The sequence below is a fragment of the Zootermopsis nevadensis genome, unplaced genomic scaffold (genome assembly GCF_977971745.1).
Source record: "Zootermopsis nevadensis isolate Lab colony 2312 unplaced genomic scaffold, Znev_1.0 Znev_ptg000024l, whole genome shotgun sequence".
Classification (NCBI taxonomy): domain Eukaryota; kingdom Metazoa; phylum Arthropoda; class Insecta; order Blattodea; family Termopsidae; genus Zootermopsis; species Zootermopsis nevadensis.
This window is the reverse complement of record NW_028259156.1, coordinates 18,479,959-18,503,529: the sequence shown is the minus strand read 5'-3', so window position 1 is coordinate 18,503,529 and position 23,571 is coordinate 18,479,959. Positions and strand designations below refer to the sequence as shown.

At 38.1% G+C, this 23,571-nt stretch overlaps 3 protein-coding genes across 9 annotated transcripts in view; all 3 read right to left on the bottom strand.

The window, feature by feature from the left end:
* The window catches only part of LanA (laminin subunit alpha), a 52,722-nt gene extending 45,409 nt beyond the window's left edge, over positions 1 to 7,313 (bottom strand). The window contains exons 1-2 of the mRNA XM_022074733.2: positions 6,847 to 7,313; positions 1,737 to 1,883 (exon numbers count right to left, since the gene is read on the bottom strand). Coding sequence (XP_021930425.2) covers positions 1,737 to 1,883; positions 6,847 to 7,131 — 432 coding nt within the window. The 5' untranslated portion in view covers positions 7,132 to 7,313. The remainder of the gene's footprint in view (positions 1 to 1,736; positions 1,884 to 6,846) is intronic.
* Positions 7,314 to 8,007: 694 nt separating this feature from the next.
* LOC110834980 (solute carrier family 66 member 3) lies at positions 8,008 to 12,826 on the bottom strand. 3 transcript variants are annotated; one of them, XM_022074756.1, is made up of 4 exons: positions 12,058 to 12,384; positions 10,933 to 11,155; positions 9,720 to 9,840; positions 8,008 to 8,944 (listed from the first exon to the last, which is right to left on the bottom strand). In XM_022074756.1, the coding sequence occupies exons 1-4, from the start codon at positions 12,204 to 12,206 to the stop codon at positions 8,811 to 8,813; spliced, it is 627 nt and encodes a 208-aa protein (XP_021930448.1). In that variant the 5' UTR covers positions 12,207 to 12,384; the 3' UTR covers positions 8,008 to 8,810. The 3 variants fall into 3 exon arrangements, with proteins under 3 accessions (XP_021930448.1, XP_087210997.1, XP_087210998.1); XM_087354871.1 differs by lacking the exons at positions 10,933 to 11,155; positions 12,058 to 12,384 and adding an exon at positions 12,391 to 12,826; XM_087354872.1 differs by lacking the exons at positions 10,933 to 11,155; positions 12,058 to 12,384 and adding an exon at positions 11,601 to 12,033.
* Positions 12,827 to 14,440: 1,614 nt separating this feature from the next.
* On the bottom strand, positions 14,441 to 23,448 carry Sugb (Sugar baby transporter). Of its 5 annotated transcripts, none has more exons than XM_022074753.2 (13): positions 23,308 to 23,448; positions 22,582 to 22,778; positions 22,138 to 22,290; positions 21,598 to 21,962; positions 21,028 to 21,174; positions 20,762 to 20,890; positions 20,328 to 20,469; positions 19,393 to 19,580; positions 18,799 to 18,935; positions 17,863 to 17,984; positions 17,143 to 17,385; positions 16,595 to 16,756; positions 14,441 to 14,827 (listed from the first exon to the last, which is right to left on the bottom strand). In XM_022074753.2, exons 3-13 carry the CDS (start codon positions 22,202 to 22,204, stop codon positions 14,745 to 14,747), a joined length of 1,785 nt encoding a protein of 594 aa, XP_021930445.2. In that variant the 5' UTR covers positions 22,205 to 22,290; positions 22,582 to 22,778; positions 23,308 to 23,448; the 3' UTR covers positions 14,441 to 14,744. The 5 variants fall into 5 exon arrangements, with proteins under 5 accessions (XP_021930445.2, XP_021930444.2, XP_021930446.2 ...); XM_022074752.2 differs by having other exon boundaries at positions 22,677 to 22,778; XM_022074754.2 differs by having other exon boundaries at positions 22,138 to 22,205; positions 22,677 to 22,778.
* Positions 23,449 to 23,571: the final 123 nt, after the last annotated feature.

Below are 23,571 nucleotides of genomic sequence, written 5' to 3'. Positions count from 1 at the left end.
GACCAATGGATGTGCTGGGTTCATTCCCCGGAATCAGAGCGTGCCCACGGTCTGAAGCTGACCACTCACCTCCATCTAGCGCCCGTGGTTAAGAATGCGTGGAGCTATACCTCCACTCGCTCGTCCGTCTACCGACACAATTTGCCTCGCCACTCAACTGTTTCAAGGTCCATTTTAATATTACCCTTCAATTAATGTTCATTTTCTACCACGTGGTATTTTACCTTCACATTTTTGAACTAAAATTTTGTGTTTTTCATTTGTCTTTTGGGTCCTAAATGTCCCGCCCACTTCGACCTCCTTAATTAAATAGTATTGGGCGACAAGTATAAATTATGTTGCTCCTTTGTGTAATTTTCTCCATCTACCATACACGTTTCTTTGGTCCAAAAAATATGGTAACAAATCAATTTTCTGCGATGAAGATTTTTAAACAGTTCATTCAACCCCAATCTGGAGGATAATATATTTTCATCATGAAGATGACAGCCTTCTGGGACAATGCGTCGTGAAGTCTCGTAGAAGTTCACAGACGTTTCAGAGGTGTGTACTGCCTTCATAATCAAGGTGATGACTGACCGTACTTTCGAAACGTCGATCAATTTCTACGATACTAAAAATCGCAATGTCCCAGATGGCTGTGATCCGCATATTCCCTGCCCTTAGAACCTGAAATCTCATTAATTTCGGGAAGATTTTAATAAATGAGTAACCAGATCAATGCAAAACAGACCTATCTGCATTCAAAACTGGAGTACACTTTTGCACGTGTGTGATCTGTAGTTATTTTTCTGAAGACAGCTTCTGAAAAAAATCAACAAGCTCAATGTGTGGAATTCTGTGTGGGAATATCACCAAGGAACAAAGCACCAGCTGAGGAGCACATGGCGATTATGTCAGCACTTCTGTTGCTAGCCTGCCGCACATCCTTCCTCACCCCCCCCCCCCCCGGGCCCACCAACATACACCCCTCCTACCAGTGTAACAAAGTTTTCTGTCTTCAGGAGATGTCAGCTCATTACACGCATAAACTTTCTTCATATTGCTGGAGACAACTGGCATCTGCCCATTTATTTAAAACCAACATTAAATTGGGAATGGGTCCAATGACTGTAGGCTACCATTTTTACCTTTAAATAACTAATAAACTTCAAAATAAGACAATAATAATAAATCAAGAACAACACACAAAAAGTGGATCATGTCATTAACGTACATATTCTGAATAGCAGAGGAGCTGTAATTTCGGGGCGATCTGTAGCTTTACTCTTTGCTGACATAACGAAATGTGCCACAGTAAAGAACGCCACGAGGGTGATGTCACTGTCCTTAAAGAGGACATCTGTTCACTCGCAAGAGGGGAGGACTACTCCAGGGGCATATGCCACCAGGACGGGAACCGTTGCAAATGCGTTCTTTGCTAGATAAAGTCAAATCTGTCAAAGTATTGGCTCCTGATGGAATGAGTTCGTAGCCCTGCTATAAGCGTTTATTTATTTATTTATTTGTTGTCTGCTTAAAGGCTGTCTCTAGCTCCACTATGTAGCATCCCACTGACTCTCCTTCTTGATTGGAGTCCAAGCAATGCTGGACATAGGACACCTCTTCCAGCCACTTATGTTCAAACCACTGCTGCAACCAGAGTTACAATGGACACGATCCAATCAAAGGTCGTGCTGATCTCACCTTTATCCATCAATGTTATGTTAGATTCACCATTCCTCATTGAACCTTACCTGTCCCAGGTCGATGGTAAGGTTGACCTCATTGTATTTGACACCACGCGAAAGTGGCGGGCTTTGCCACCAAGTCTCTGCACCATCCACTGCATACTGTGCGGGATGCGTCTTGTCAGGCTGGCCGGGGTCACAATAGTCACACACCTGAAATGCAAGTCAGGGAATTACAAGCGACTGAACTTGCACACCATTGAATTGTCATCTCACAAGTATTATTTTTTTTAAAAAAAACCCGTGAAAGTTCACGAAATGTACGCATAATAGGAAGGCGGGGTTCTCACGGCAGTGAAGATATCTTGGTTTTTACTGGACTGAAAAGCTATATGTAGATCTGTGGGCAGATACCAATATTTCAAAGAAACTTACTGCCTCCATCTTCATGACTGAAAATGGGGGGGCAGCATTTCCCTTCGAAACGTTTGTTGTACCCACCTAAGAGTCTGTACGACGTGACAACCTGGAATGCCACTGCCGGACAAAAAAGAAATTAACTCATTTCGAAAATGTTCCCTCGAAGTGCGGCTTTGATCTCATGTTTTGACAGGCTTGTGTCTGTCTGATAGGAAGATAAACTGTCGACAAGTCAGTCTACTTGAATTGCGCTGAGCCCAACAGCAATTACTGCCGATGTATGTACAAGCCCAGTCAAATCTTTGTGCACTTATATTTCATTCCCTTCTTGCCTTCTGTGCTTTGCATCAGCTTGTGGTTTCCATGCATTACCGTCAGTCAGTCAACTGTACTAAAAAAAGGTGTCATTCCCACAAAAGTACGAAGTAACAATCACGATTTCTGGTATCAAATCTAAAACTTCTTGACGATGGTGAAGAGTCAATTGAATAAAAATTTCCTTCGATATTATCCATCGTCTAGTAAATATAAAAGGTAAAACGACGTTTCGGAGATGGGACTCTATCTCCGTCTTCAGGTTACTACACAGATTAGCTCTATCTAGTGGGCCCAACTGTGTAGGAACCTGAAGACGGAGATAGAGTCTCATCTCCGAAACGTCGTTCTACGTTTTATATTTACTAGACGATGGATAATATTCAAGGAAATTTTTATTCAATTGACGATTTCTGGTCATTCACAAGGGCCGAGCTCAGTGTGTGGCTGAGATGGAAGACCGTGGTTCTGTTACCGACAGGGGCGACTATAAGGATCGTGCAGTCTACCGAGGGCTCTTTCTGGGAGCCACTGGAACGTGAAGCTCAACGCTTAATAATGAGTGGAACATTACCTCCATAGTCCCTATACGCCTTTGGTACAGTACGCTTTTCTTGAACTACGTACTCGTCAGATGAAAGAGACTAATAAGAAAAATCAGGACATTTTTAAAGATTGATTCAAATAAACTGCATAACGGAAGTGAATGTTGGCAAATGTAATGTGAAGTCGGGTTTCTTTTTTTTTTGGGGGGGGGGGATATTTCGAAGAGGGAGGCGGTGCGTGTTATATTTGGGTAAAAACAGAGTGTTCCAAAAAGATATAAACACACATTCAATGAATAAAATAAAGATGTTTTAACCAAAACCTGCAAACGTCAGCTATGACACTTTGCGAATTAGCGAGTCTTCGTGTTGGTGTTCAAAATAACCCCCGTTTGATTCGTGGCACAGTTGGCAGCAGTGAGTAGCTGACTGAAAAGCGGCCACCAAAATTGCTGCTGTGTATATACATCTTTTTGGGACACCCTGTGCTATTTTGGTCTTCGTTTTGCGGTCTTCTGGGCTGAGGAAATGAAGGGGAGAAAACGGCGGAAGTAACGAATTAACGAGAAGAATCCGCACTTACTCACACATCGGCCTCTCTTTGGAGGGAGGAATTGAATTTCCATGTCCCGAAACGCAGAAATAATAAATTGAACGAGGCAAGAGAACCTGAGGAAAAACATTGTAAGCGTGGTTGTCTGAAGCGTTCTGGCACCGATAGGACCTTGCAAGCACAATAATTGTATCAGACTGGTAGTAATTAATTCCTGAGAACTGTCCATTGGTTCCATCTTCCTACATGAGATCTTGCATTGTGTCGATTGCAATAATAAATCGTAAACCGTTTTGATCCAAGGACCAGTAAGACCGCAACACGTTCTCCGAGGGCTACACCCTGTCTATCTCACAATGTACAGAACAAATAATAAATGGCCCACAAACCTAATTACAATCAACACACAAATATGTTTAACTGCAGCATAAAAATTACCGTCTTTGTGTGTCATGAAAATGAAAGCGATGTCGCTATCCGACGTACTGAAATTTCGTTATTAAAAATTATTCAAGAAGACTTATGAAATAATTTGTCATAAATCTCTTGTCGGTATATAATGACAAGAAATTGCATGTTACAACTTGCCTCTGGATTACGCACTTCAGAAGTTCGCCCTTACAAACTAGAGTGATTAGCGTTCTTACTTCGCATTCGAGAGGTCCCTTGTTCGAATCTAGCTGGGAGATCGGATGTCCTGAATTTGTTCCACGTTTTTCAGTATCACTAGGCAAATTCTGAAACAGTGCCTTGAAACATACTAGGACCGCTTTATTTCACCTTTCCAAATCTCCATATCCATCATCCTACCTTTACGACCTATGCAGTTGAAAATTGTCGTTAAAAACACAAAAATCAATCAGTTATTAACGGAGGCGGCCTGAGTCTACACGAGGTATTGGGTGGATGTCCATGTTGGTCTTCTGGGTTGTAACGCCATGTGGATTTGTAGGCAGATACTGACGTTTCGGGGAGACATACTGCCTCCATCTTCAGGATATCTATCTGCAAGACCACAACCCAGAAGGCCAACATGGACTTCCTCACAGCCGTGAGAACCTCAAATCTCTATAGGATAAACAGTGCCAGTATTTGAGGTGCAGTAATCTGAGTAATAGAGCCACGGTGGTCTAGCGGTTAGAACGCTGGCCTTGTAATCCTGGGGTCTCGGGTTAGATTCCCGGCGGTTCCCGAATTTATAACTTGTGTTGGGCAAGGCCGTGGTCTAGGCGACACGGAGTTTTCCTCCGTGGCATCCCAACAATTACTCCATTCACACACAGAAGAAGGCAATGGCAAACCACTTCTGGATCATCTGCCAAGAACGTATATGAACAGGTCCCAGTCCGAGAAAAGGATGGAAGGATCCTGTTCATATGGACCTGGCGTCAGACAGAACACTAAATAAATAAATAAATAAATAAATGAATGAATGATGGCCACGGTGGTCTAGCGGTTGGAACGCTGGCCTTGTAATCCTGGGGGTCTCGGGTTCGATTCCCGGTGGTGCCCGAATTTATAACTTGTGTTGGGCAAGGCCGTGGTCTAGGCAACACGGAGTTTTCCTCCGGGGGCTTTCCCGGTTTCTCCGTGGCATCCCAACAATTACTCCATTCACACACAGAAGAAGGGAATGGCAAACCACTTCTGGATCATCTGCCAAGAACGTATATGAACAGGTCCCAGTCCGAGAAAAGGATGGAAGGATCCTGTTCATATGGACCTGTCGTCAGACAGAACACTAAATAAATAATAATCTGAAATAAATACGTCTTCAGACTATTTGCTCTGATTCTTATGAAGGCTGCCTGAGGACATGCAAGGCAGGTAGTTTAATTTTTTATAGTCCTACAGAACGTCCCCTTCCCATCTGAGCCTTTCCATGAGATTGAAGGGAACCTGCTGGAAAATCCAGCCATACATCCCAGAAACTGGGTGTGATCTATCGATGAGGTAATTGGGGGAATCAAGCAACTCTCGAAATGAGCCGGGTGGCAGTAGAAGGAAATTCAACACATTCGAACTCCATCTTTCTTCAGCGAGGCTCGTGTTGGCATTTGGAAACAAAATCTGAAAGACTAGAAAAGCGGATGAAATGAAATTTATGAGAGCTGCAGATTACAAAGGATTAGTAGGATCTGAGATTCTCACGGCGGCGAATTCGAAGATGGCTGTCTTCTGGGTTGTAACGCCCTGATGATGGAGGCAGCAAGGACCTCTAAAACGTCGGTAAACTCCTACCAGACTACGCGGCGCTACAACTCAGAAGACAGCCATCTTAGTTTTCAGGATTAAATCGTAAGTCACATGCAGACACTTCGGAGCTTCTACTTGTGGTGAGGCAGACACACAATTATGAAACCAAAACGAGATTTTCGATTTTCAAACGTTTTATACACGGTATGGTTTGTATACAATACACATTACATGTGTGCCATCAAAAGTGTTGTCCAACCCCCACCAATCGTCCACATGTCCGCGACATTTACTACACATTAAAAAAGTTACGCATAAATTAAATTTTTAAATTCCAGCCCCAAAAATAGAGTGTCACTGTCAGTAGAGAAAACTGGCATTTGTTTCTTTGTCATGGAGGCACCGGAATTTAAGCGACACCCCATACAAGTGTAAGCTTGTTTAATTAACGCCTCGTGAGTAAAGTGAACTTTGGATGTGTGCTGCAAATCAGTCAAAGTTACGACACTCAAAATTAGGTCACTTTTTGTGGGCTTGCAACGGTTAGGATCGCTCTAAACAACAGAGCATGTTTATGAAATGTACTACTACAAAAAGTACTGAAATCTGCAGAGAGCGTTTCATTTTAAAATCGTCTTATGTAACACATGGATGGATCATAGACTGAACTTGTACAACATTTTACCGATTAGTTCTGAAACTGTTGCCTAGATTTCGACAATTAGGCCCTCTTGAATGGGATGTTGCGCCTTATAGTCTAGTTGAAACCTACCGACGTTTCCAGTGATGCTTATTGCCTCCATCGTCGCCCTGAAGATGGAAGCAACAGAGATTTCTGAAACTCCCATCTTTACACTCGCCGCCGTGAGAAAATGAACTCTCGCTGAGGGCTACATATTACGTTACATAAAACATTTTTACAATGAGCCATTCTGAGAAAACAAGTGACCTGAAGTTCAACCAAATTTTAAGTAACTAAAATGTTATACTCGGCCAATCAGTCCCGCACGAGTACAAATCCGCTTAATAAAACATGCGGACGGACGCTGACAAGAACACTTAAGAATTAATTAATTTCCTTCTCGTTCACGAGGAATAGTTTGGTCTAGAAACCGTCAAAGTAATCCTATTGGCTTTCATAACTAACCTGCCCTTGTATAAGGTTCACGTTCACATCTCGGTCCGCGTTGGCCCCAACCAACTTGCAGTATAGTTCCGGTTCTTGGATCTCCTCCCCACAGGTGGCAGTAGCATAGATTCGGCGTCCCTCTGCCAGGTTGAAATAGGGCGGCGTCAGGATGACGCCCCGGGCTGCCTTGACGCCCAGTAAGACCACTGCCAGCAACTGCAACAGCCTCATCGTTCCGCTCACTTCCTCGCCGCTCAGTGGTCGGCACGTTACTGCCGCCTCGCTGCTTGCAGCCCAGTGCATGCGGCGCTGACCACGCCCCGTCTGCGAGTCTCTCGCTGCAGGTCCAGGTTCGATTCTGAGGCACGCTTAGCAAACTGTATGCGCCGACCCCGACCACGCGGTTCTTCAGAAAATCTCACAACGAAAACTTGTACTCTTTGGAGTACACTGACATTCATAAAGCGTTCCTCACGGCACACCAATAGGTCACTGTTGCACAAATGCGATCCAAGGCCATTGTTGAGCAACAGCGTATTCCAACAATGTCCATACGCCATTGCAACCAGGATGGTGTTGTGGTGGACTGTGGAACAAAGCCCCTGCAGCAACGATCACTGGGGGTCATGCCCCAATGAAGTGAGTGTCCTGGGAAGCAAAGCCCCAGGGGTTAAATAAAAATCCTAGTTGGGAGGCAGCGGGGCATTACCTGGAGGTGCAGTTCCTGGAAGTGGCCTAGCCTCATGGGTGGCGAGGCCCCTTTGGGGTAGTTTCAGTCCTCTGATGTGGTACAGGCAAAGGAGTGTCAGACCCTGGAAAGGTAATGCTATGAAATAACAATAGGAACAGCAATAGGATTAAGCATAACAATGTCTACATTGTTTTGCAACAGTGGTAATGCAGTTGATAGCAAAGTTCTAATATACAAATAGAAAAGTATATAGACTTTTGGCTGGGAAAGCAACAAACTCTTGTAAAATCAAGACACAGATTGGATAATCTTCATGAAACCAAGGTTTGATGAAGGTGATTGGACTAATTCTTCTTCAAGTACTATTATAGTGAACAAAAGATAAACTTTGGTCAGGAAACTTGGATGGTAGCCATTTTGAAAAATTAGCCACCACTGGGATGGTGATATGCAAAGTTATTCTGGGGACGTTACACAAACACAGCATACTGATGGAGTAAATGTTTTTATTTCTAATAATTTATATTAACATATTTCTAACAGCCAGATAAAAATACATTATTTACACACACACATTCACACACACACCATGTCACTAAGTGCAACAATACTCAATTTATAGGTAGTCCACACCCAATACACAACTAACAGATGGAAACAGCTGTTCAATGTTTCCACCACAATCATTAAAAATTCTCTCTTTAAAATGTTGATGTGGAAGTCACCAGGAAGAAGAGAAGAAGACCAAGAGTTGGATGGATAAAGAAACTCTGATATGTAATGCCAGAGACAGGAGTGGAAGAATCATGGTGAATGGACAGAGAAGAATGTCAACCCGGAATAAATACACAACATAGACATTAAGATACACACAAACTGTTACAGGGTAACTCAACAGTACCAGTTTTTGTGCTGCTGATGCTCTTTGATTGGACGGGTGATATGATACTTGCAGTGCTTACAGAATTAACAATAGTTTTGGATATTTTCCAACTAAAAAGTTTATTGCAACCTTCATGTGTAAATAAGATTAACGATAATGAGGTCCATCAAGGACTCCACAATGAGACAAAATACCTTTGCTGCTGCCAGCAACAATATTTTTCAATCATGTGTATAGACATAACAAATTCATATTATGTACAATATCATATGCTTAGACTTACCAACTACTGGACTTTTTTGTCTGTGTTTGAAATCTTTTTGCCACATGCCAGTTATTCTGTAATGTCAAGTACAAGCTGTTACATACTGCTTACAACAACACCTAGCACACAACTAGATACAGAATCTAGAAATAAGATCTCTTTGGATGTTTGTAGTACATGGCCGAAAACATGATGGAGCTACTCAAAAACACAGAAACCGAAAAGTTAACCAGAAGAGTCACATCTGCAGAATCCATGTAGATTGTAAAAACTCGAGCTGCAACAACGAAAATGTGAACCATTTAATTCACATGAAACATAAGTTTTATATTCAATAAAATGTGGGAAATATGTGAAAAAAATGTATGTATGTATGCATAACTCATGACCAAAACTATGGAAAATATTTCGACAGACATTAATGCTGTTAATGATTTTGGGTGCTTGCACCACGTACAAGAGCACTGTGTTGCTGACGTTTCAGAGGAGTGTACTGCCTCCATCAACAGGGTTAAAATGAGTGAAGGATCAACATTCACAATGACTCATAATGAATTCTTAAAATCAACTGTCAGAGAACAGATGTTAAATCCTTAAGAACAAAAATGAGATAGCTTAGTGCATATGATATACAACAATAAATATAAATTACATCCACAATAAAAGAGAAGAAACAGACTGGCCTCTCAATTATGGACTAACTGTATGAGACCTAACATTTTCATAGCAGTCCATATCCATTCCAGAATCTTTTAGACATTGTACTGTGTTCCAGAGTTGTAACAACTACTGGCATTCTCAAGGACCTTGCTGCCTAGAACTTCAGTCAAAGTGACAGATACGTAGCACGAGAGACTTTGTATAAAAATGTACTACAGTGTCATGTCACACATTTCAATAATATTTAAATCATTCTGACCAGCAACAATTATGCCAATGGTGATCTTCTGGATTCTGACAAATTATTTGGGGAACATACTGCCTCCATCTTTGGGGCAGGGAAGTATTAAGTTACACTTTCTGACAGCATTTAATACTGTCCTAGTACTTACTAAAATTTGTGAATGCAGACAGGAACCATGTGAGTACACTGATGGATTCCGAATTTCTTGTTCTAAGGATCTCGATCAACTGTACAACTTTGCTTGATGCCGATATTGGAGTGCACATGGGCTGAAACAGAACATTCAGTCATAATAAGGATGTCACATTAGGTACAACATATTACTAGCTGATGGCATTATTACTGTCATGATTATTATTATCAACATTATTATTGTTGTTGAGTTATTATTACTATTATTATGCTTGTTGTTGTACTGTTATTCCTATAATACATTAATACAAACAGGAATGATTGATAGGAACAATATGTATCATACAATAAATATTTATAAAACTTACATATGTATAGCAATTGCATATACAGTGCACTGAATTACTTATTTATGGTTTATTTAACAACACTGTTAATACTTCAGATTACATGGCATCAAGTGTTATGATGATAACTGAATAATGAATTGGAAAAGATGCAGATGGAAGCAGTTGACACATAATTTAAGGTATTATTTTGGAATTTGCCTGGGGAAAGTAAGGCAGAAGAAAAAGTCACTCAGGGCAGTATTGGATTGAATACTGCTACTATTACTGCAAGTAATAATATAACAAGTTAGGATATGCACACATAGTTTAACAATCTTGTGCATTTGCCAGAATTTAACCTCCGAATTCAGTTAATAGCTGGGAATTTCCATGCTGAATTCCTTAGGTGGAGTTCACCATCCTATCACAAAACTTCAAATTTACGCTGTTTCACTTCAGCTGAGTTAGTACAAGAACCTTTTTCCTAGGGAAGAGGAACTAATTATATTACAATCAGCAGTAGTAGTAGTAGTAGTAGTACTAATAAAGATAATAAAGCAAAAGGCTTCACAAATTGTCTTGAAGGGTAAAATTACCAACAGGAAATGTGTAACAAAGGACGCTAACTCTGAAAAAACACTGGGGAAAATATGAAACCCATGAACGTAAGAGATCACATTAATAGGCTGCAGTATACTGGCATAACAAAGTTACTGTTATTTAACATACATAATTAGGTTGGTACAATGATTTATTAGAAAACAGGTCCCAATATTCAACTTACTAAAGGTCTTCCAATGGATCCTTGCCACAAGTAATTTTAAGAGGTACTCAGCACAGAGTTTTGAATCAAGTTTGGCAACCACATGCTCAAAATATGCAGTGTATTATAGTACTTACTGCAAGAACTGCTAAGATTGTTTTGGGAAGCAGGCCAAAGACAAAGGCACCTGTAATTCCTATGTACAGCCCAAACAAAGCAAAGCTGTTCATACCAAGGAATCCCATATATTTCAGCACCAGAAAAATTAGGATTATTTGTTGGACTAAAATGATGGGATACTCCATATAAGAAAGGAGTGAATAATTGTTACAGTAATTGTAACATGTCATAACAGTGTAACTGAAAAGAGAAGGAAACATGTTACTTTATACACAGAACATGCCAAAAACCAATACCACTCAAACGTGAATCTGCAAAAGAAATTAATTCCAAGCTATTGACTGACTGACTGACTGTCAGTAACATCATATCAACTGCTTCATAATTATTGTGTGTTCTCTGCATGAAGAGAATGAAATGAAGCCACTATGCTAATATGAAAACACTTTTCTAGAGGGAAACCAAACAAAAAGATAGTCATTCAGGATTGACAGCCATGAAGAACAATTAATAATGATCAACACAACAAACAAATTATTAACCTCAAAATCACACATTCATTCACTAATAGGTTAATATATGTAACCTAGCATAATACAAGAGACTGACACTAGACAGAGGAAAAGTGCTTGTTAACTTGGAACAGAAATGACATGATATAAGAATACACAAGAAAACCTCTTACCATAAAATACATTTTACAATTAACATAAACATTACTTCTCACAAATGTTTCATCAGAAAATAGCAGCAGCTTATCACAAAAATATACCGACGCTCAAGAACCCTTAATGGAACTTGTAGATGTGAAAATCAAAACATGCAAAATACATATATAAAACAGAGTTGTGTATTTATGATTTGAGGTTCTCACAGCAGACAGTATGAAGATAGCTGTCTTCTGACAGAACGTCACCAACAATTCAAGTACTCACTGCCTCTATCATTAGGATGGCATGTCATCCTAATGATGGAAGCATCTACAACCCATAAGAAGGCAATCTTCACAGTTCTTTAACATTTTACCGGACTACGTGGCACTTCAACCCAGAAGACAGCCATTTTCAGAATTGTTTACAAATTTTAATCACATGGTAACAGAAGCATATGGATTTTGCTGAACAACTGAACTGTAGTCACACCTTGTCAATTCCAGAAGTAATGCATACAAATTGATGCCCACTGTTGACTTCAATTTTACGAGGTTAATTATTTGGGGAATTTTCAAGATAAGACACAATGAAATGGTTATTATACTTAAAAAATCTGCTATGAATTCGAGGGCACCCATCCTTGATAATAATTTAAAACCTATTTAAAACTGAAATCACTGCCAAACAATTATTTTCGCTGTCACAACAAGATCTGTTATTATCGCAAAGCACTCAACGTTTGTATTCACCAATATATAACAAATATAACTCATGGCTACAACCCTTTCCACAGCTATGGCCTTGGAAACATATTGCACGTACCAACATAACCAACATATAGATCGGTAATTCAAAGTTATAATGCACAGCTTCGGCTTTTAGATGAGAGCGGCGACGAAGGTTTGGTTTCAACTAATGTTTCGGCAAACATTGCAGATGCCATTTTCAATGTGGATATGAGGTGGGCAAGTTCTCATGGCGATTTCTGAATTTGGCAACGTAGGTTGCGATTGACGTCACGTATTGTTCTTCCATCAATCCACAGTGGTATTATAATTAATATAGAAACGATCTGGTGGTACCAATTGATATTATACCATGGTAGTACCCACTACCAAGAAGTCTGTCGGCAACACGTAACCACTAACCAACTACTCTAAACATCACCCCCACCACCTGCATTCACAACACAGAAACAGCCAGTTTTACAGATTTGAAGATTACTGTTTTGTGGGATATTGTCTTGAGGTACAGCAGAAACTAACCGACGTTTCAGAGGTAGTTATTTGCCCACTGAATGATTGCCAGTATCATACTCTACCACACCATGAAAGAAGGAACAATTATATGTTGCAAAAGAAAAATCTCTTTCACATTCTATCTATCTATGTTGGTACTGCTGTTCTACAGAATTATAGCTATAGTGTCATATATCATGACTGTCACATGTAGAATCATAAAAATAGTTAATTGGTCGAAAAGTTATTAGAATGGGACATAGACACATGGATATGATGATGTTATAAGTCTTCTGAGAGTCAAATAAAATGTTTGACGACCATTTGTTGGTACATCCCCCCTTTCTAGAAATCCATCAGAACCGTCTTACCTTATTGAATGAAGTCTTACAATTGACAGACTGTTTAAACATTCTTTAATGCACTACTCAGAAAATGCAATGTATATGCTGAGTGTGGCATGAATTTCTGCTTTGTCGAGTAGATTTTTCCCCCACTTTATGTCTGGAAGTACATGATCATCTTACATGGAGGTTCTACTGTATATTTTACCAATAAAAATTGGAGATTCCTACAATGCTCTGAATGAGAGACATGTTTTCTGTTTTCCTTAATACTGACATTCAAAAAATGGTCTGATAACTCTCAACTAACAGAAATCAAGTGTTCAACACTGCCAGTACAAAACCCCACAACCTTCCATCCTTACATATCTCCCTATATTCTCTGTTATCAAATACTTTGGCCTGTACATTAACATGAAGACTACAGTTACAAAATCATATTCTAAGAGATAACAAGTTAACAAACGACATTAGACCCAAGTTTGACATAACAGAGATTACAGATTATTTCAGGTATTTTGGAAGCAAACTTGTTAATACCTGGAGATTATGAACTTAGATATCAAGAAAAAAAATAAAGTTTTATCAAGGCTCAAGGTCAGTTTGTATAAAACATACTTCATATTGGCAGCAGCAATCTGAGCTAAAACACAAAGAAAGACCAAATGATTGCAGGCATCTTTAGTGGGATTCCTGTTAACAATGACTGAAATTCTAGAATAGACAAAGGACTGATTCACATAGAAAATATTAAGTAATATTGCAGGAATAAGGATACACACAAGATACTGAAGCAGCAGTTGTGACATGTCTCATGAGTGCACCTATTCAGACATTCAATTGTGTTCACAATAATGACATATTCTTTATAGTTTCTTGCATCAATTTTATGAATTCTTCATTACTGTAACTTTTCAGGGATTTCTGGAAAGGAGAACTGTAATGGAGAACAACTCCTATCAGCTTCACACAGTTGTTTGTTTGTATATTTCATCAGTGATAATGGTTTTATAATTTTATGTCAAAGGAAAGGGCTGGAATGATCAGGACAGTTTCAAATATATCAATAAAAAATAAAATTACAAAGGCATCAAAGTGAAGATGTGTAAACAAGTGACAGGGACCAGAGATGTGAGAAAAATATAAGTTACAAGGCTAAAGGTTATGGTTAAGACAAAGCAGGTAATGGAAATGTGTTTATAAGTGTGACAACCTGCAGAAGTAGATATTTCTGGGGATAAAGATGAAGGACAGAAGACAGGAGCCAATTTCAGACAAAACAGAAAAGCATTTTAAGTATAACCAAATTTATATCATAAAATAATATACATCTAGTACAAGAAAAACAACAAATTTGAAATGCCTTAATACTGACCACCATTACAGAATGAACATGATGCTCTGAATACTGATACCAGTAATATTCATCCGGTTTCTAGTATTCGAGAGTTCAACAGCAAGAGTAAGAGGACGAGAAACCCTGTTGTAAGCAGTTCAGTGCAACTGATGTCAGATGCAAAGAGTTATAATAATATCAATATTACATTGAATTATTAACCTCAAGTACATTCCAAAGGCAGAGATAAAACCATTTTCATGATGGTGTCAGCTCCTGCATATCATCCATCATGTCAAGTGCTTCATTGGGAGCTGCATACCGTGCTGATGAACCAGAATCTGAAAGTGAATCATACAGAACAAATAAGAGAAGACACTTAAACACACTCAGCCAATACTTCATAAGCATGAATGGGTTAATTTTTTAAATTATTTAATCACAAAGTTCTTTCTCACAAAATGTCTTTTTTACTGTTTTGATCTTCATATGGTTTTATGAATATACTTCACTGTATGATCTGAAGCTTTCACAGTGACCATGTATAAGGAATTCTTGTCAGACTAGCAGCCATGTCAGGTGGTTTAACAAATGAAACGGTGTTTTCTCCATTAAACCACCTGACATGGCTGGTAGCCTGAGAAGAATTTATTAAATATATTTCACTGATATTTGAATAGGTTATGTAAGGTTAGCGATATGCATGTGCAGAGGATATGTGCAATAGTGTCATAATAATTACACTTCACAAATTGAGGCTACAGTCTCAGTATCACAGGATGAAGAAGTTAAATCTGTGAGTCTGTATTTGTTGCATTTGGTCCATGCCAAATTTTAATTTCTATACACACATTTCATTATCAAGTGCTTGGAAATCAACATAATTTGTGAATCCACTAGTTTATGCTGTTTGGTTTGGTTAGGTTAGGTTAATGAAGTACATATGCAGATGACCAACATTTTAAAAAAATTAAATTTTCAAAAACTTAATCATGCCAAAAAACAACAAACAAATTTTTTTTATTTATGTTTTGTTTTTTATTGGAAACATCTGAATATTTTTATTATATTCAATGTTTCTTAATATAGTAAAAAGTGTTAACATTTTGAAAATTTGGTTGAGCCATTGTGGTGAAATCTCACTGACTGAACTATCCTATCTCAAAAACAAAAGGAATGCCCAATGAAACAAAAGGTGATCCAAATTCATTACATTTTATTTATACATGCAACACTTGTAACCACATACTCAATGCAGGACAACATAACTAAGTACAAGTTAATGAAAATGCATGAAGTTTAAATACAGTATAAAGAATTTCAAATTTATTCCAGTGAAAATACAACATCACCTCAAGCCTAATGGCCCTGTGCTGTATTTTTCAAAGAAGTGATTGAAGACAATGTAAAGTTTTAAGCACCTGAGGCACACACATTTTGCAAAAGGTAACATGAAGATTTAGATGTAAAACTTTAAAGATCCACAATAAAGAACTAGAAGAGAACAATGAAAAGAGTAAAGTGAATGCTAGTTATAAATAGAATATGAAAGTTAAACGATATCCAAAAAACTAAGCATTTTTTTAACAAGTTTTAAATCAAAGCATCCAGTAAAATACCCAACAAAACTGAACATGTAATTGCACTATATATATGGCACAAGTCTTCATTCAAAAGCTGGCATTACTCAGCTGGTCAAGAAATTCCCTATTTTATGCAATCTGAAGGTTCATCACTGTGTTCAGGAAAGCCTGTCACTGGACCCAATCCTGAAGAAGACAAATGCAAAGCATAGCATCATACCCTGCTTCTCTAAGATCCATTCTAATATCATGCTACCACACATGTCTAGTCTGCTTAGTGGTTTAAAAGCATTTTATTAACACACTATTTATATTATGAGTGTTTATTACCAGACTTTTATCGTGAGGTTGGCTTAGCATTCTGTCCACAAAATCCACAAATGGAGCTGGCAGTATGGGCTGAATTCAAATCTCTAACTTTCTCAATATGCTTTGTCTTTCTGCCTATGGAAAACTGTATGAGATATTTGACGTCAGTTTCCGAGAAGCTGGAAGTGTTATTTTTCAAAAGTGTTTAATCCTTACCTCTAGCCTGCTCACTGCCTTGTCTCTTCCTGCCTATGATGATCTGCACCAGGAAATGTACAACAAACAAGCCCAGTGAGACTATACCATAAATTTGGAATGTTGTTGCCCCATCAAACTTGTCATACAGTATACCTCCTAGCAGACTGCCTACAGACACACCTAGAAAACATAAAAAATGATGGTATTTCAATTTGTATTTCTATTTTTGCTTATTTTCAGTTCTTTGTCAAGTGCACAGGATATATCAGTAAATGAGAAATGACAGCATGATTACAAAGAGTGAACTGGGATGAATATGAAAGGAAATAGCAAGAAAACAAGTTCCAGAAGCATGAAAGAATGTGACATCACACATCTTGCCTATTATTTTGCACCAAGGTAATGCATATAATCATTTTATGCATTTTAAAAAGAACCAATGACTGTGTAGCAATCAGACAAGACACAGAAAACTGGGACAGTTTTGTCTTCCTGTTGGATTGAAGAAACTGAAAAGACAAATGGATTTTATAAATAAAACTTTAACATACTAACACAGTACTTACCAACTCCTTCAAACACTGCCCCCACAGTTCCCTGAACAGTGGCCTCTGTGCCAGGAGGAGCCACTACGCTGGCATATGATGTCATTGTCGCATAAAATAATCCGAATGTGAATCCCTGAAAGAGTTCCACTGGAAGGCACCACCAGGGATTCTTGAGAATAGAGTATATGATAAATCGTATACCAAATGCAAAGAGGACAAGCGACATGGCATGTACATGCCCAATTTTACGAAGAATACGACCTGCAATGAGAAAATTACATTAACCAATATGAGTTTTGCAATGGAGATAAAAGTTGTGAAAATCAGGCATCACAGTTGTTTACAGTGACTCATTTACCTTTAACACCTTACATCACAATTCATCCATTCTGAGGTAAATAAGATATTACTGTAACTCAGAGCAATTACTATCTATAAATGAAAACTTCTGTACAGGTATAAGTTTGTGCTAATAAAAATCACCTTATTAACAAACAGCCCATACAACATAAAGCATTTCCAGGTTTAAAAAAACCTCCCCTCATGTCATTAACCTTGATCATATGGGAATAAGAGCTTTAGACTTAGTTTTACTCAAAATTAGGTGCTAGCTTATTGTGGACAGACGGGAAGACATGATGAAACTAACAGGTGATGTTCTAAATGCTATTTTCTGTACACACCTATAACCATCTATTCTTAGTTTATGAAGACAGAGAAATCAGGAGAAACACTAACCAGACAGAAAGAGGAATGGCAGTTCTCCACCAAAACACTGTACACCCATCACAAGACCTTCAATTGTCTTCATCCAGTGCAGCATGTCACAACCTTCTGTAGTTGCCAGATCCTCCAGATGCCTGCAAATAATGTGTGGATGTAACTTCACATACTACTCTGAGAATTGATAAAAATGTTTTACTTTATATATTAATTTACTCAACTCTTGGTTATCCAGGGTACTGAAAGGAAAATATGTAACAAAACTAAAATTGTGGGTAATGGTATAAGTACATGTAGGCATTCTGTATAAATACATCACTGCTGAAGATTATATGACTGCTACACAAATGCCATTTAGTGTTAAACCGAGAAAATGCACTCTTCAGTGTTTCCATTATTAGTAGAATGTGCTCAAGTAAAGCTATTAGTGGAAATAATGTTTAGAAGAACTCATCATCACCTTTCATTATCAGTTTGTTACAGGCATCACAAAGCATATTTTTTCTATCTATTTTTTGTGTTTATTACACTACTTCTTCTGGGTTGTGATGTCATGTAAACTCACAGGCAGAAACCAGTGTTTCATAGAAAGATGCAGTCTCCATCTTCACAGCTAAAGAAAGATCTACCCAAGAGTCTATGCAGTGTCAAAACCCAGAAAAACACGGTCATTCTCATTGCCATGAGTACCTAATTCTTCTGAACTTATATTCTACAACGTCTGGGGTTTCCTAACAGGCTTAATTTTTTCCAATTTCTCTTGATGTCTAGAATGCACAAAACTCTGAGATGGCATAATGCTTATCTAATCATGGTCAACTTATCTCTATCCTGAGATAAATAAATATCTGAAAATGTTGTTCATAGTAGCAAATATTTTGAAGTGAACAGCTTATTTCATTGTTTGCTTCAGTAATCTATCTAATTCATCACAGGGATAAAGCGCATTACCAGAAAAGGAAGTTCCACTGTAGACCGGTGGATAGTCCAACAGCTACGCACCAGAGCATAAAAATCACAATTCTTATTTCAGTAAGAAGCTTCCCCACATCTCGCACTATACTGGTCGATAATTTTGTCTGGCTGTGCTGCACAAGAGAAAAAGAACACTGTACTGTATGTGATTGCAGCTGGGTATCAGTTCTGGTTCACCAGTTGCTTATGAGGAGAAAACTTTTCTCTGTGGAACAAGAACACAGACTGGGTACGTTTCAGAACAAAGTTCTGAGGAGAATATCGGGGGGAGTAACTGAAAGATAAATAATAAGGAACTTCACAACTTCAAAACTGTTATCAAATGTCAATGTCAAATGACAAGCTTACCTGATTTTAATTGTAGAGAAGTGGTCATGTGCATGTTTAAGTAACACCACAGTTTACCAGGAGGGACTGCACAACACCAAGAAAAATATCAGTCAGGAGAACCAATCTCTGGGCCTAGGTTTAAATCCAGGACCTCTCATATATGAAGCAGAAGTATTAACATTTGGTAACTGGAGGCATTTCACAGACATAATTTAATCCTAAAATTTGCCACTCACTAACCTTAAGTCTTGAGGACACAATAACATCAAGTATCAACATGAAGAGCATTAGATAGAAGACAACTGTGTAGTCCTTTTGAGCACGCCCCTTGCTCAATTCATCTACAAGAAAGCCTGAGATTATAGCAAATATTCCCCACCCAACAGCACCCCAGAGTCGCTGGTGTCCATAACGAGAAGACTGGTCTCCTGAAACAAAAAAACAACTTGGCTAAGCATTCATAATATAACTACATTGATAGTCTTTATTATTAGCAACATCAACTGACATTAGTATAACTACCAACTGTCAAGAAATTGTAGAGTACCAACAATATGCATCTGAATAAATGCAGGTGACAGCATATTGGAAATTTAAGAATCCCAAAAAGTGAAATCTTAAATGTATGTGTCTGAATCCCACATGGGCTTCACAATTCTATAGTATGTGAAGCAGTTTACTCCCTTGTTCAAACACCTACAACAAACAAGATTTTCTATAAGATCTTAGCTGACCATAAAGGAAAGCAGCAACCAATGTAACAATCATGTAAAGCAGATAGGTCATACCCAGGCACAGCTGCCAAAAAATCTCCCTGTATTAACCCCATTCTGGATGTCAATTTAGGCAACGATGTCTGTTAATTCTGGCACAAGTCTCAACTGGTTCATATATATTTATAATAGTCCCCTACTCATGTTCTATGAAGGACCTTGAATGAAACTCTTCAAATGTTTCTGCAGTTATAGTCTCTCTGTGTTCAGAGTGTTATCTGTTCAGGGCCAAAAGGCTTGTTTACTTAACTACTTGGGATGTTGCAAGTTCATACATGGTCCTATAAATGAATCTTCAGACCCTTCTTTTGTCAATAAAGCAGTGATTTCACTGCCATTTTCCTCAGTATCAATGCTCATTACAAAGCATACAAATGTTTGTATACAGACCTGCCAACTTACCCAACATCTCAAAACAAATTGCATCACCCACACACACAACAACAGCCATGCTGACCCAGCTGAAAACCATGAGGAGAAAGAAGAGCCAAAACTGGTAGAAATCTGCAACGTTCACATCATTCACAGCAGGCTCCCTGAACACCTACATGTCAGCAAAGATAAATCCAAGCTACACTTCAATTAAATTGACTATAATGTCAAACAGATCAGCATACTGTATATCAACCCATAGAAATCACTAATACCTTGTGCTGGCATAGCAAGTAAGACTAATAATGCAGGATGGTGTCTGTTCCAGGTAATATCAAAGTACACTTGTGGGCACTGTCAAATAACATATCCTTTTTATTTCATATTGTTACCAGGCAACTTTTAAGCCACTGGCTTGCATTACCCAAGTCAATCATAAACCAATTCATAAAAAAATGGATCACCTCATTGACAGCAGGATCTCTGCACTGAACTCTGCATGGTGTTGTAGTTAGGTTCCTGCAGTAAGGTACATGAAATGAAGATCCAATGAATGCACGATGCACTCTGAAATGCAGGCATGAACCAGTCTGCTGGTAAACAAAAAAAGTCCTATAAATCTGTGATCTGGATGAACATGTCAATGACCCCATAACATGTAACCAACCATAGACATTATCAATGAATCTCACTTTAACAGCACCTGACAAGCTTAAGTGTGTATAAATACCTCTGATGATGTCTGTAAGGTATGGCTCAAGGGTACTTCAGCATCAAACTGCAGCAAGTTAATGTCATTCATCAAATTACAATACTGTGAAACATTCCAGACTTCACAGACTTCCTTTGTGAACCCAGCATCTGCTGCACATTCCAACTGTAACAAAACATAGTCATACACTACCTCACCCAATAAAACTTCAGAGTCATCACCACAAAAGCCACATATCTCAATGTACTAGCAAGTTTCAGTTTATTTCAGTCTTTGATAACTTTTTTTACATTCTCAAGAAAATGTACTACAAATGAAAAGTTTTTAATGAAAAAATATGACGACAGAATGTCTTGAATTTGCAGTGTCAAATGGGTCTTTGTGTATGAGCCCCTCATTATGAGAATGATGACAGATGAGTATGGAGCACTGAAAATGTTGGCAATTCTTTACTTACATATCAGTCTAGTTATTCAATTATCAAACATCACAGTGTGTCATTGCTGCATCTACCTCCCCGGTCAGATTATCAATAAGATATTACTTTTCATGCCAATACAATGCAAGTGTTTTATACAAAATACTGACCTCACATAATATAGTACCATTGTTTGATGTTTCAGCCATTAAGCGAGCTGCAGCGCAGTTGTTTGTATCATTACTACATATCTTGAAGTAAGTAAGAGCATCACAGTCCAACATGGCCTGAGAGGATGTAGTCTCAGTTTGAATCTCTGGTATATATTGAATCACAAAGAAGCTAATTGCTGTAATGATCTGGAATGCCAGAAAGAGGGTCTTTTGAAGCCGATAATGATCAGCTATTGCACCAAATACTGGCTTAGCCAACATTCCTGTGATTGGAAGTACTGTGTAGATCATACCCACAATTGTGCTCGAAAAACCCAGCTGACGAGCATAGATTGGCAAGAATGGAACAACCGGTGCTGTGCCTGGAATGGAAAGCATATGTATCATCATACTGAGTAGCCCAGAACATACTCAAACTCAATTTACAGTATGCTAACAAACACAATTTATTAATGAGATTATAAAGCTATCTTAAATTAATGATTACCAATCACTTTGTCCAGAGAAATTTCATTATTGTGGACTTGAAGCACTCACCAGCATTCCACAAGAAGTATTGACCTTTCAATGGCAGGAAGTCCAAATTGACTTTTAGATTCACCATTCTGAAAAGAATATATGTATATGTGTGTCTATTGTAATCAGTCTTCTAAATTATACAAGTCTTGGTCACAGAAACTGGACTAGAATCTGAAAAAAGAAAGAAACATCAACATACATGTCACATACAGTTCGTATTTGTCACATAGTTTCATTAACACTTTCCACTGTGAGTTAAATTTGGAAAAAAATATTTTTTCTGTTTATAACATTGGTGATTTATAATTTCCAGTGCTAAAAATCTGTACATATTTAGCACAACTACCAACTGATGCCAGAACCTACTCTCACTAATATTCTCAAATGCAAAATAAATTAAAAGAAATACTTAATGCTTTGCATAAGTTATATGGTTTTAATTGTTTCTGTTTTCTCCATTACCCCTTTGTTTCAACAGAAAACTCCATAAGACAGATGGGAGAAATAAGAAACCAACTTCACAGCATGGTTCTCATATCAACATATGCAAAGTATACCTATTGATGACAAGCGATGTAATTGTTCAGGTAGTACACTATTGCTAGAGGCTCACAGGTTTCTTAAAATTTATTCCACACTCTCAACCCATTTAGAAGATCCTGCAACAAATAAAAATGTCTATTAGACTTGGTGTAAAAAGTATTAAAACTGGAATCAAACAATGCACCTCATGAGTGACAATTTTTCACAGACGGAGATAAAAATATAAGATTTCAATGCTGCAAGGCAATGAAATATTATTAATTATCAATAGATATTTTTATTACTGTTGTCACATTATTTTTCACCAAATATTTAGTCAACTTATGTTATGTTTATGAATATGTTTCATATGTTATAAAATTCTCAAAAATCATCACATTTATTTATACATGCTCAGAATTTTTAACTGTAAACCTTGCGGCACATTGATTAAATTGCTCAGAATATTTCGTTGAGGTTAATTCTTCTATGGAGTAGGAGTGACATAGGAGATATTCTTTTAGTGCTGGCTAAACGTTTTATTAGTAAGTAATGAAGTGTGATAATGTAAATGTTAGTCTGTTGGATAAAATCACTTGCTCACACAAGCACCACTAATACCAGCCACTCTTAAAACAATGAGAGCAAACTGATTAAACCACTTACCCCAAAAACGAAAAATCACCTTCTACTCGCCTTGGTTCATACCTCCACCAGCAATTTCATCTACATGCAGGCCAACTATATAGCACAGATAATACGAGCCGCAGAGCATACCAGAACTATATAGTGTGAAACTTCAGTGAGCCTAACTTTCAAACAGTACAGCTATTGTTAAGAGATGGCGAACTCATATAGAACACTCATGCCACATTAAGTCCGAAATTCAAACTAATTCCGTTCAGTGCTCCTGGTATGTAATTGAAGCAA

Excerpts from the sequence above, each read along its gene's own strand:
- LOC110834980 (XM_022074756.1), bottom strand. The coding sequence starts at position 12,206 with ATGGGTGCCCTCGAATTCATAGCAGATTTTTTAAGTATAATAACCATT. Across the intron at positions 11,156-12,057 it reads TTACTTCTGGAATTGACAAG|TTACACTGTTATGACATGTT; the intron begins GTGTGACTACAG and ends TTCTCTTTTCAG. Across the intron at positions 9,841-10,932 it reads CAATCTTAGCAGTTCTTGCA|CCCATGTGCACTCCAATATC; the intron begins GTAAGTACTATA and ends GTTCTGTTTCAG.
- Sugb (XM_022074753.2), bottom strand. The coding sequence starts at position 22,204 with ATGGTGAATCTAAAAGTCAATTTGGACTTCCTGCCATTGAAAGGTCAA. Across the intron at positions 20,470-20,761 it reads GAGATCCTGCTGTCAATGAG|GTGTTCAGGGAGCCTGCTGT; the intron begins GTGATCCATTTT and ends GCTGACATGTAG. Across the intron at positions 18,936-19,392 it reads TTGTGTCCTCAAGACTTAAG|CACAGCCAGACAAAATTATC; the intron begins GTTAGTGAGTGG and ends TCTCTTGTGCAG.